Source organism: Cryptotermes secundus, unplaced genomic scaffold, assembly GCF_002891405.2.
Source record: "Cryptotermes secundus unplaced genomic scaffold, Csec_1.0 scaffold1813, whole genome shotgun sequence".
NCBI lineage: Eukaryota > Metazoa > Arthropoda > Insecta > Blattodea > Kalotermitidae > Cryptotermes > Cryptotermes secundus.
Window position 1 is genome coordinate 34,693 of NW_019724621.1, and position 12,864 is coordinate 47,556.

General features: G+C 40.1%; 2 protein-coding genes and 1 long non-coding RNA gene across 5 annotated transcripts; 1 reads left to right on the plus strand and 2 right to left on the minus strand.

Annotated features, from left to right (window-relative positions):
• Nucleotides 1-1,110: 1,110 nt before the first annotated feature.
• On the minus strand, nucleotides 1,111-10,449 carry LOC111862604 (KICSTOR complex protein ITFG2). Of its 2 annotated transcripts, XM_023848126.2 has the most exons (5): nucleotides 10,054-10,449; nucleotides 7,278-7,555; nucleotides 6,035-6,217; nucleotides 3,072-3,309; nucleotides 1,111-1,581 (listed from the first exon to the last, which is right to left on the minus strand). In XM_023848126.2, exons 1-5 carry the CDS (start codon nucleotides 10,447-10,449, stop codon nucleotides 1,450-1,452), a joined length of 1,227 nt encoding a protein of 408 aa, XP_023703894.2. In that variant the 3' UTR covers nucleotides 1,111-1,449. The 2 variants fall into 2 exon arrangements, with proteins under 2 accessions (XP_023703894.2, XP_023703893.2); XM_023848125.2 differs by lacking the exon at nucleotides 1,111-1,581 and having other exon boundaries at nucleotides 2,870-3,309.
• On the plus strand, nucleotides 1,172-2,957 carry LOC111862606. Of its 2 annotated transcripts, none has more exons than XR_004512811.1 (3): nucleotides 1,172-1,263; nucleotides 1,427-1,630; nucleotides 2,870-2,957. It is a non-coding gene; the product is annotated as an uncharacterized LOC111862606 (long non-coding RNA). The 2 variants fall into 2 exon arrangements; XR_002842455.1 differs by having other exon boundaries at nucleotides 1,201-1,292.
• LOC111862605 (mitochondrial inner membrane protease subunit 2) lies at nucleotides 10,424-11,237 on the minus strand. Its single transcript, XM_023848127.2, has one exon. The coding sequence runs from the start codon at nucleotides 10,935-10,937 to the stop codon at nucleotides 10,446-10,448; it is 492 nt and encodes a 163-aa protein (XP_023703895.1). The 5' UTR covers nucleotides 10,938-11,237; the 3' UTR covers nucleotides 10,424-10,445.
• Between the last annotated feature and the right edge of the window lie 1,627 nt (nucleotides 11,238-12,864).

Consider the following 12,864-nt stretch of genomic DNA (forward strand, 5'->3'; position numbering starts at 1 on the left):
GTTGGTGTCTCCACCTTATCGTGGTGAGGGGGTTTGAGTATGCCAAGGACCCTGAGAGCTATACCAGCGGTAGCGTAGCTACTGGCAGGGCCTCCCTTGCTGGACAGGTTAAAGGGTAGGCATCANTACTGTCTGCAGCATGTTAATTTGGATAACATGTGTACTCAAAGGTTCACTCATTTCTGTTATTAATATGCCAAACCTTAATTTGAAAAATATTACACACTGTGGGAAAGGCAACTGCTTTGGGAGGAAAACCTCTGCTCTAAACTCTCCACTGAGGAGTTAGTAAATCCTCTCGATATCATGTGTGAGTCACAAACATAAAAGTAAATAATTACAAAATAGAAATTACCTACTTAGAACGAAAAGAAATAGCTAACTACATTTCATCTGTTCCACGATAGAAGACAAGTTTTAAGAGGAGTTGTCAACAGTTTCAGTATAGCCAACTGTTGTTGCTGCACTGTACTGTCAGCACTCAGCCAACTGTTAACATCAATAGCATTCTACTTTTCTTTGTCATAATACTACATTTTCATAACTGTATATGAAATGAAGGGTATGTTCTGTGAACAGTTCACTGAGATAACAATATTTTAATTTCTTGAGGGAACTTTATTCTGTATCTACAGACCTAGTTCAAATGTAATGATATTTTTTAACTGAATCAATACAATAGTTTCTCAAAGGACACTTTGTTAACAGACCACATCCATATGATGAACTTTTCAAGCATTGTGCCAAAATTTGGAAGAAAAAAGAAGCAACATTTTACTACTAGCAATTAATTTTACATATATGACTAATCTTTTAAATGCATTGCATTTACATGCATGGATGCCACCAGGATTTCCTTTGGGGGAGGGGCAGAAAAACTTATATTTAAACTGTTTTAGATTTTTAAACCCATTTCTCTGGAATACTTAAGGATGAAGAATGAATTAAATAATTAATCTTTAAATTTAAGGCATTTACATAAATGGGCAATGAAACAATTTTTTTCCAAGGGACGAGAGGCAGAGAATTACAAACCACAGCATAAGCTGCTTAAAAATTTTTTTGCTGACTGCATCAGGGTATTTTGGATAAAAGAATACATTTACAGCATAATTCTAGTTGCTGGTATATTTCCTTATTTTTCAACTTTGATTTTTTCCAGAAAGCCACAGGGAGGGTCTCAAATCCCTGGCCTTGTCCCTCTTCCAGCACCCATGCTTACGTGTGACATAAGGGACAATGGTTCGGTATGGTAGTTAAGAGGTCAATAAATCTGAATTCATTCTGGTCAGGTACTTTTCCTTACCTCAGAAACATAAAAAGGAGAATATTAAACAAAAAAATATATATAATCTGAAGTTGACTCATCACACTTATGTTACGGTTCACTAATTGTTCACAGAGTGTTACCAAAACTCATTTTCAGACTACAGGCATATGACACCGTTACTATTGGCCATAAAGACACCATTCAATTAGCAGCTGAGCTTGTCTCGGATTCTCCTTGGTTGCAGTGAAGTGTTCTGGAATAAAACTCTTGGCCCTCATGCTTGACAGCTGCACATCATAGTATACATAAATCTGCAACAGTAAGAAGTTTGCATCCCGAACAGTACTACCCAGATTTATGGTGAGAAGAACAACACTGTATTATTAGAGCATATGAGAGACATCATATTCTCATATACTGAAATTTGGTAGGACAGAAAATTGTCAACTTTTTCAAGGTCTTGACAAATTATGAAAGCTCAAGCATAAGAGTATGACTAAAAAAAAAACTCCATGGTCTTAGTCCACAAGCGAACTACACCGATCAACCGAGTGACCACCGCTTCTTGGCGAAGTTAGTGCCAACTTTAGCAGATAGAGGGTGTTGCATGGTCAGAGCAACAGATCCCCATGGCCATTAATCTCGGTTTTCTAGACCACAGCTGCTACTTTTCCATTCAAGTAGCTCCTCAATTATGCTCATGAGGCTGAGTGGACCCTATTCCAGACCCACTACTTCTCAAAAAATCTGGTAGTGCCAGGAATCGAGCCTGGAACCTCTGGATCTGTAGCCAGGAACTCCAACCACTAGACCATATGACACATCTCTTAAAGCCTTCCTGTATTAATGTATCTTCATCTTTGCACAAAATACCCCATCTTAAGAAATTACAATATGCTGAATAAAGAGAATAGGAAAGTTGGTTAATATCTGACTGCATAGAGCTGAGTCCTTCATGAGAAAATAATAGTTGCTCAAACAATCAAAAACTCACACCACCTTATAAAAACCAATTTTAGATTACCAGGTTAACAACAGCCTGCTACAGGTCCCTATCCTGAGCCAGATTCTGTCAAAGGTCCAGTGTAATATTTTGTAACCCTAGTGCTACAGGCTTTGCAGATGGGTCATGTTGCTTCATGATAACCAGGGCCTGGGTTTTGATGACATGTCATCTTTTTTTCCTTGTATCCTATGCGATGCTCTTAAATATACAAATCTCGGATATGAGCTGCTGGTTACAGAAATGTAAATTTTATAGGTAATTTTCATCATTTTTTGACATTTTAGATTTAAGGTAATTTTTCCATTTTTTGGGCAATTTTTTGGTAGATTTTTGGATTTTTAAGAGTATTTCTTGTCATTTTTGGCCATTTTAGGGAATTTTTCTTCATATGTTTTCTGAAATGTGAATAACATGGAAGCGAAGTGTTCTTTCTTTTCTCCTTCATGTCATTTTTCTGGATTTTTCGGTCATTTTATAAATATTTTCAGGTCATCAAAATCCGGGCCCTGCATATTACATTTTTGGGTTATATTTTAGGTCATTTTTCTGGATTTTTTCGGTCATTTTATAGGTAATTTTTTAAATATTTTCAGGACATCAATATCCGGGGCATGATGATAACTGAACATCAACAAAAGAGTATCAAAAATATGAAGTAAAAAGTTCTGCATTGCTGTGAGAGCTTCTGAAGTGTACAAAGCAAAAAACCAGCCTCAAAACTTGGAGATGACTGGACTGTGGCAAGCCAGGAACTTGCCTCACTCGCTCAGTCAACTCAGTGGCAGGGCAGATTACCTTATTGGTGAATGTTGTATAGACGAGGCAAGGAACAGGTGGCTGACCAGGCTGGAGGGTGTAGTAACCTGAACAAAAGCTCATGACTGACTCCTCCAGCTGGAAACATACAATGCACTTCTCTTGGTCCAGGATGTATGTTTGTCCATCCCATGAACATGCCACAATTTCATCTCGACCATCCCCGGTCATGTCCAGTTTTGTGAGTGCAAACAGCTGATGATCTACCTGAATGGACCTGGACAAAAAGATAATAGCTTGTTGCTATCTGCTGCTTGCTCTATATAATTCTGATATGTAGCACTGAATGACAAACAAGATGGTGGTTATAAATGATGCTTTTGAAAAGTTATGGGAACAAGCAGTCATGATCTATCTATATGTACCTGTTGCCACTCAATTTAAGTTTGCTTATCTTGATGTTATCAGATCAAGTACTTAGCATTCCAATTTTATAGTTTGTATTGCAATACAAAATATGATACAGGATACTGTGTTGGACTTGGAATTTTCACAGCAGTAATTATGAAGAGAAGTATCTTCTGAGATTGATGTCCAAAACCATAAAAATTAGAATATACCAAACTATAATTTTGCCTGTGGTTCTGTATGGGTGTGAAACTTGGTCTCTGACATTAAGGGAGGAACATAGACTGAGGGTGTTGGAGAACAGGGTGTTGAGAATATTTGGACCAAAGAGAGATGAAGTGACAGGAGGTTGGAGAAAACTGCATAATGAGGAGCTTCATAACTTGTACTCTTCTCCAAGTATAATTAGAATGATCAAGTCAAGGAGGATGAGGTGGGCAGATCATGTAGCACAAATAGGACAGACGAGGAATGAGTATAGGATATTAGTGGGAAAGCCAGAAGGAAAGAGACCACAGGGAAGACCAAGGCGTAGGTGGGTGGATCTTAGAGAGATAGGATGGGATGGTATGGATTGGATAGATCTGGCTCAGGATAGGGACAAGTGGAGGGCTCTTATGAACATAATAATGAACCTTCGGGTCCCATAAAATGCTGGGAAATTCTTGAGTAGTTGCAGAATTGGCGGCTCCATCAGAAGGGCTCAGTTCCATGAGTAAGTAAGTATCTTCTGAGATGGAGGCCGCACCATAGTTCAAGCGTTTAGTCGCTGGCTTCCCACCGCGGCAGCCCAGGTTCGATCTCAGGTCTGGTCAAACGGGATTTGTGGTGGGCAAAGTGGCGCTGGTGTGGGTTTTCTCCAAGTATTTCGGTTTCCCTTGCCAATCTTCATTCCACCAAATTCTCCATCATCATAATCACCCGGGGCAGGCACAATAGGCCAATCAGTGGCCGCCATGCCGAGTGGACTCAGTTGGACTCCACCCCAAACTAAGCGAATCTTCTGAGATGTGACAATGTGCAGTCCAGTGGAGGTTTGATGTTTTGGAAGAACATACTGCCTCCATCTTCAGGGATGAAAAGTATGCTAAGCAAGCAACCAACCAGCAAGAAGCACAGCGATATTGGCTTACCCTTCAACCCTGAAGATGGAAACAGTACATTATATTTTTGGATCTTCATGTGTGCAAACTTCTTTATTTTATTCTGTCACCAAAATAGGAAGGATGCACACCACATATTCGTCTTACAACATGTTTTGGCTCAATAAGCCATCACTTTACATTCACCTGCATTCATCTGCTAGTGTTCCTACACTGGTCAGATTCACATATTGGAATACCGTTTTCTCTTTAGTAATATGTAATGCCGTTACATACAAAAATGTGCGTTCACCTCTAAGATTAAATAGTAATTGTTAAAATGTTTCACAACACTTCTCCCAAATACAAGGAACACAGACAAGGAGAAAACACAGTCACATACTTACAGGCCAACAAAACGCATCTTCCATCAACACAAGACCAGGAAGAACCCCAAAGAAATACATTGGTAGAAGAGACACATCTACACACAACTACTACGTGGTACAGTCATTAATTTCGTGGACTGTAGTTTTATCACATCATATTACAAGGTATTCATATACAGTTACACATATCCATATTGTCGCCCAAAACAGTTGCTGTTGGCCACTGTGCAAGTCTGCCAATGTTGATACAGCTGCCAAAAACACTGCTGAACCATACTGGCAGGAAATTCCTGTACGGCGTCTGTTGTGGCAATGACCACCTCCTCGGACGACTGAAATCTACGACCACGTAGCTTTGCTTTCAAGCGGTAAAAGTGAAAGAAATCGCATGGTGCGAGATCAGGTGAGTACGGAGGGTGTGGCAAAATGGTGACCTGTTGCCTTGCCAGTTCCTCTTGGACAAGAACAGAGCGATGTGCAGGGGCATTGTCGTGTAGCAACAACTAATTCTTCAGACGCCAAACGTTTCCCTAGGGGATTTGCTTAGTTTCTGGCAGAACTTGATGTTTGTCCGTTGTTCAAAATGCCACATTTTCGATTTTCACCACTCGCATTTAACTACAGTATATAATAGAGGCCATAAGTCTGCTTACATTGTTTGCACAAAACTGCCTCTTGCTGTGACAAGAGATGAACTAACAGGACATCATATCGTGCCGCAATCTATCTGCTGTAGTGCACCGCAACAACGCTTTGTGGCCAGTCCACGAAATTATTGACTGTGGTAGTATATCTACACAAAACCTAAAACCTTTCATACATGTTCAATTTTAATTTTAATTACTTAATATTTTAACAAAATAAAATAAAGAAATGGAGACAGCGTGTTTCTCTGAAATTTTGAACTTCTACAAGAGTATATGGCATCACACCTCAAGGATAATACTCTTTCACTAATATATAAATTCCATCTTGTTCATCATACACACTTTTTCTTCTACCCAAATAAATAAAGCAAACACTTTTATATTACAGGAGACATTTTAAAGTAACTGCCAGGGTTAGAGCACTCATACTTTCACTAAAGATGCAAGGATTCAATAATGTATTTTTTATGACATACCACACGACATTCTCATCCTGTACCAGCATGAGTGTTCCGTCCAGAGTCGCTACAGCATATAACGGTGACAAAGAAGAATCTGTATGTCCCATCTTAATACCACCTTGGATCTCTGTTGACACATTTGGGTTAAGCATCCTGGACAGTGTATGGTACTCCACAGACGTAGCTGCCAACATCTCACTGCAAGTTAACACAAAAATCATAACTCACTATTATGAGATGATGATAAGAACTGTTCACAATTAAAGTAAAATTATCAACATATTGAGCTTCTCTGAGCAGTTCAAATGCATTAAAGTAATTTAATTCATTAAATTAATTAATGGTCATTAAAAGACTGCCTGCTTTGAAGGTCACGAAAAGAAATACAAACTAAGCAATCAATCCATCTTTCTACAGAGATGCAGCAATTAGTCATTCCATGAATCAGACACAAATTTGTATAGCTTCAAGAAGATAGGACCATTAATCTCTATGTATTACAGTTTAAACTGCCTCAAGATACTGAAATACGTATAAGCATAAGGACTAGGTTTGCTGTTAGTCATTCTTCCATAAGAAAAGAGACTGCAAAGTCTCCACAAAGAACTACAGGCTCATCAACGAAAATCAAAATATACTGTAACACTCAGTAAACAGATGAGAAGACTTTTAATTATGATACAAAATTTTCCACCTGCTCACTTTATATTTAACAAGTCTGAATCAAAATCAAGATGTTTCTGAATGGTATGCCATCAGTCAAAATGAATGAGACTATGCCTTACTTTACAGTCCTGTTCAATAATACAAAAAAACGAACAAACGAGCTCCATGGTCTTAGTCCACAAGCGAAGTATACCGACCGAGCGACCAACACTTGCCAAGGAAGATGCCGTTGTGCAACCGGGTCAAAGGACGGAAGAGGCAGTATAGGGGCAAGAAGCAAGCTGCAGAGCGACGCGAGGAGCCAAAGGAACTGACCGGAGGAATCTGTGGATCCCAGAGGAAGTTGGCTGCCACCTGCAGGAAGGTGTCCCGCTGTGCAACAGTGGCACGATGTAGGAGAGATGCCTTCAAGAAAGAACGGACCCAAAATTAGGATGGGTGCCAGAAGAAATGTGTTACCGCTCCCGGAAGGATGACCCGCCGTGCAGGAGTGCCACAGCACAAGGGACAATTCTGCATTGCCAGGAATCAAACCCAGGCCATCCAGGCTGTAGCCCGTCGGTGAATGGAAATCACAACAAGTCATGCTTACCTGTTCACTGTACCTTCTTCTTCACTTGTGTGGCAGCGAATCTTCATCAATGTGCCACCAGGTTGAGCTACTAACAGATATGTTGTGCCATCATGCAAACGGTTCAGTGTCACAGTACCAATCTGGTTGGCACATTCCCATTTGTGTAGCCCAATCAGTTTCCCTCTCCCAGGCTCGTCTGAATCAGCAACCCAACGGTATGAACGCACAACACGGTCTGTTAATCCCATCACCATCTCTGTACATCCGTCCCCATCTATATCTCCCAGGAGTACAACCTGCAAGGAGGTTACATATATACAAAGGGCAGACAAAATAATGGAAACACTAACAAATTAAGAGAATTTGTCTGCATTGGCTACAATGAAAGAACTTCAGTTGGCAACACTGAATGTTCTTTTTCTGTTTGTTTACATTCTGTAGCGCTCGTGTCAGTGCATTAGTGACCGTGTTGAGTGACAGTCTGTGTGAAAGCATAGGAAAATGGGCGATTTGTCTGATTTTGAAAGAGGACAGACTGTTGGCACATTTAGCTGGAGCATCTGTGATAAATGCTGTCACATTATTAGGTGTATTGAGAGTGACATTTTCTAAGGTTATGTTGGCATACACAAATCATGAGAAGTCAACATCAGCAAAGAGGAAGAGTGTGGCCAAAAATCAACACTGACAAAAAGAGATCGTCCCACATTGAGAAGGACTGGTTTGAAAAATCACAGAACTACTGCACAGGTGACAGCAGAATTGGATATTCATCTTGAAGATCCAATTTCAACAAAAATTGCCCAATTCAGAAATCCAATATCCATGGTAGGGCTGCAATTGCTACACCTGTGATTACTGAAAGTAATGCTTAGATATGTACGAAGGGGGACCCAAAAATAACCGGAAACGACCTGTTGCGCACGCATGCTTTGTAGTTACGAGTTGTGCTGTTAGGTGGTGTTAGCTGGGGGTCTCCCGCGACTGTTAGTGAGCTGGCGTCAGTCTGAGTTAAGTGGTTTGTCTGTGGTGCTCTGTTTTGTGCGTTCCTGTTTCAACCCTTTGGCGATTAGTGAGATGGCCGACCAGAAGGAACAAAGAGTGTAAGTGAAATTTTGCTTTCTGTTAGGGAAAACTGCACTTCACTCTTCAAGTCGCGGCAAACATTCACGTGGTTTTCTCTTTGGTCATCTCCGAGCAAGCGAGGAACAAATTTTGCAGACACCCGTCTCATGTGCAAACCTTCGGTTAAAATTCGCTGGACCGTGCTCCATGAGATGTTCGTTTCCTCAGAAAGTTGGTCAATGGTCTTTCGATGATCTTCATCAATTTCAGGCACTCTCTTTGTTCCTTCTGGTCGGCCATCTCACTAATCGCCAAAGGGTTGAAACAGGAATGCACACAACAGAGCACCACAGACAAACCACTTAACTCAGACTGACGCCAGCTCACTAACAGTCGCGGGAAACCCCCAGCTAACACCACCTAGCAGCACAACTCATAATTACAAAGCATGCGCGCACAACAGGTCGTTTCCAGTTATTTTTGGGTCCCCCCTCGTACACAGTGGTGTCATGACCATAAAACCTGGATAGCAGACAACTGGAAACGAGTGCATGATACGGTCAGATGAGTTGTCCTTCACACTGTTCCCTACATCAGGAAGAGTTTATATTTGGCGAAGACTCAAGGAAGCCTACAATCCGGAATACCTGGTTCCAACAGTGAAACACAGGGTAGGTTCTCTGACGGTTTAGGCAGCAATATCGTGTTACAGTATTCTGTTGGTCCCATTATGACCCTTCATGGCCAAATCACTGCAAGGATATACATGGTCACTTTGGGTAAGCAGATGCATCCCATGATCCAGACATTACCAAAAAATAATGCGGTTTTCCAAAACAACAATGCCCCCATTCACACAGCTGGAACTCTTCAGTCATGGTTTGAAGTACATGAAGGTGAACTTCAACAACTTCCCTGGCCAGCACAATTACCAGACTTTAACATCATTGAACCACTCTGGTCTGCTTTCGGAGACTAGAGTGAGGAACAAATTCCCACCTCAAACATCTCCAAAGCAATATGAAGATGTTCTTCAAGAAGAATGGTATAAAATTCCAATAGACTGTTCAAAACTTGTATGACTCTATTCCACGAAGGGCTGCAGCCATATTGAAGGAAAAAGGTGGTCCAACACCACATTAATAGAGAAATGTGTATAGTGTCTGTATTGTTTCCGTTAGTTTGTCCAACCCGTGTATATGTATATAGACAGTTACTGAAGAATACTGTATTAGCTTGATGTGCACAATCAGAAACACAGTAAGACATGATTGGTTGATGTATGGGTTAGATTTATCATATGCATGTGTTTGAACGCACGCACACGTGAACACACACATACACACAGATATTTAATAATGGTTTCAGAAAAGCAAAAAAAAAAAGTTGTTCATATCGGGTTTAAACAGTGGTGACTATGGTGAGTTTTATCTATTGGGATAAGAAATTGCACAGTCTGGAGAAAGCCAATTGACATTTTGGAGGAATGTAACATCTACACCTTCAGAAGCAAAAAGCCAGCAGAACACATCAGACTTGGTATTATATCTCAGACGTCAGAACTCTTCAACTTCTGGTTGGTTCATATACATACCATACAACAGGGCACTGACTCAGCACTGTATTGCACAACATAAGCCCATAAAAATCACTCCAGGTGACAGAAAGAAGTCCCATGGATTATGTGACTGAAGTTAAAGTTAATCTTTCAACTTATCATTCAACTTACTTTGGTATTGGCTGGAATTCTCTGAACATAAACAGACTCTAACTTTGCTTTCTTCTGATCCACAGCATCATCTTGCTTTGGTTTAAACAGAATGTGACACCACCCATCACCACCCACAACAACCAGAGCATTACTGCCAATATTAAAAATGTCACCAATACCTAAGGCAGTGATCATGCCTAGTCCTGTAAATTTCTGCCACATCCGGTCACTTTTAAAGATGGATAGTTCACCGCTCATGTTGCCAACAACAAGTTCATTGTTTCCATCATTATCCACATCATCTATAGACAGGGCGCTTGGAAAAACTGCTCCATTCAAATCAAATTCAAACCTCTTCACAAAACACACTGCACGCATGTTTCTGTTATATGTCACACATATATTCACAATCATGACATATTTACTGGTTTTCTCCCTCTTGGGATTTCAGGTTTTAAAGTCTGCCAACGATGTGGGGGCCAGACAATGAAGGTTGCTTTTGCAGTCACGAGGCCTAAAGATACTGGTCCAAAAGAGTTTGAATCCATAGAATGTCCCGTATGATCACCTTCAACCCAACAATGTCCTTCTGGTACTCGAATAAATGATTGTTTATATCCTATTGTTGATATCAGGTCACCTTCTATTCCAACAACTCTTTTGATGATTTTCTGGCCTGGATCTTTGGGAGAAACCAAAGATACAACTTCTCCTCGTGATATTTCACTACTTCTAACTGACCACCTATTCAAAAGAACATAATCTGTCACCGGTGCCTCCGGATTAAGGGCGGGTTGCATTGAAATACCTTCCACTCTTGCAACATATCCCACAGTATCCAGGAAAGTTATTCCAATAGGAATTCCTACCAGAAATGACTTAAACAAAGCCGTAAGTTTCATATGCAAAGAAATTTTAAAAAAAATGCAGAATTTGTACAGATCACATTTACGTTATAGTAATTAACGCTCAAAGAATGATGCCTCCATTAAAACGTTTAAAAGCACTATCAGAATGACTCTGCTATTCATTACCGTACACTACGATCTTAAATTAAATCACGCCACTATGACCAGCTGTAGGCGCGGACCGCCACGGACCGCAGGAATACATTATTACCAACAAATATTAATTTCCTTGACTACCAACTACTAAACAGGTCTCTACTCTCTCAGCATCACAATCATCACAATGATCCTTCCAGTAACTACTCAAACGATTGAAACGGAGCTGGGAGGCGGGATCGGGATAGCGTAGTCCGTATAAGGACTGGCTTCGGGTTACAAGTTCGAGAGGTCGGAGTTCGAGTCCCGATTGGGTCAAGAATTTGTGTCTTCTGCAACGGGAGTAAAGCGGGCGGGGCGTGAAGCTGACCACTCATATCCAACTAGTGCCGAGGTCAAGAAAAATGTGAATCATGGAATCATGAATCGATCATGTATAATGATCCATGAATATAAAGTAAATAAATAAATTACACTCATTTCCCCATATGCCTTCACGGCGTAGTGCTTAATTAGTAAGCAGGAGGACAACTTCACCTCTTTTGTACTCGATTCAGTTTTGCCTTAATAATACTGACATATGACGACAGGAAATCATGAGTGTACAGGACAATTAATTTTAAAATCAATCGTTTTTGGTGACAAAGGATTATGCTTACACACATTTCAATTTAACCATGTAAACAACAGTTTTTTTAATTTTATGAGGCATTTCAACCGTTATACGTTTATACTGATAATGAAATAATTACTTCGAGCCCGTCGTTAGAACAGATGCAAAACTATGCTGGATTATTGTAAAATATTCAGTATATCATTCTACGGACAGGAGTGAGAACGGGATATTTCTCCTTCAGGTAGGGAAACAACACCGCTGGTGGGGTGTAGTTGGCTACATGAAATGTTATGGTTACGTAACATGTCTGCGCTTTTCTTCAAATAGGGAAGTAGTAGTTGTTTTTCTTTTCACAATTTTAATTTGCCTGTGGGGACCGTAGGGACTGAGGGAACCGGTAGAATGCCTCAGAGTAGCCGAGCTCAGGACAAGGAGAGTTAAGGATATGACAGTCAAGAAATCCGACGGGTGTTTTTTTTTTGTCCCAATTTCTAGTGGGGTGGGACTACGTTCCTTGTATTGCGGCCATTTCTGGTATCTGTAGGGTTGCTGTATTTGGAAAATCATACTTGGAGATAATATAGTGATATGATATGAAAGCAAGCAAAAAAAAAATATGGCTTTCTTGTATGCAAGAGGATTTCTCGAACCCCTTCAACTAGTTAAACTCCCAGGGAAGATTTTGAATTGAAGTCCAAAGGTTGGTTCTATCCATTGCAAATTTTTCAGCTCTGTTCCAAGAGCAATGAGTAAGAAATATTAATGCTGTCCATTTGTAGATGATTTCAAGCAAATAATTGTGTGTGCAGAATCTTGAATGATACTTTTTGGATATGTTCCTGCTGCTGAGCGCATGGATATGAGGCCAAAACAGCTTCAAATTTCTAGTTTCCTAGCCAGATTCTACATGTATTAATAATTTGTTTAGTTTCTGACTCACTAAATCACCGTCATTGAACAGAACTTTGTGAAATGACAAACTATTCCTGCACTAGACTACTTCCATTAAAAATGATTGACCTTTTGAACAGTATCCATCATCCAGTTTTCACTTAACATGTTGGAAACACAGGCAAGTCTCCAAAATGTTGTTTTAAGTCAACAATAAAATAGTACAATGGACAATGTCCAAAAGTCAATGCTTAACATATATTTGTTGGAAACATCTAGGTTTTATCTGTTTCCATTGTAATAAGGTAAAGGTAAAAT

What these genes read in the sequence shown, in the direction of transcription:
- LOC111862604 (XM_023848125.2), bottom strand. Translation starts at nt 10,449, where the DNA reads ATGATTGTGAATATATGTGTGACATATAACAGAAACATGCGTGCAGTG. An exon ending in GAAGAAGGTACAGTGAACAG is followed by an intron (nt 6,218 to 7,277) that starts GTAAGCATGACT and finishes GTTAACTTGCAG; the next exon opens with TGAGATGTTGGCAGCTACGT. An exon ending in CAGGATGAGAATGTCGTGTG is followed by an intron (nt 3,310 to 6,034) that starts GTATGTCATAAA and finishes CTTTTTGTCCAG; the next exon opens with GTCCATTCAGGTAGATCATC.
- LOC111862605 (XM_023848127.2), bottom strand. Translation starts at nt 10,937, where the DNA reads ATGAAACTTACGGCTTTGTTTAAGTCATTTCTGGTAGGAATTCCTATT.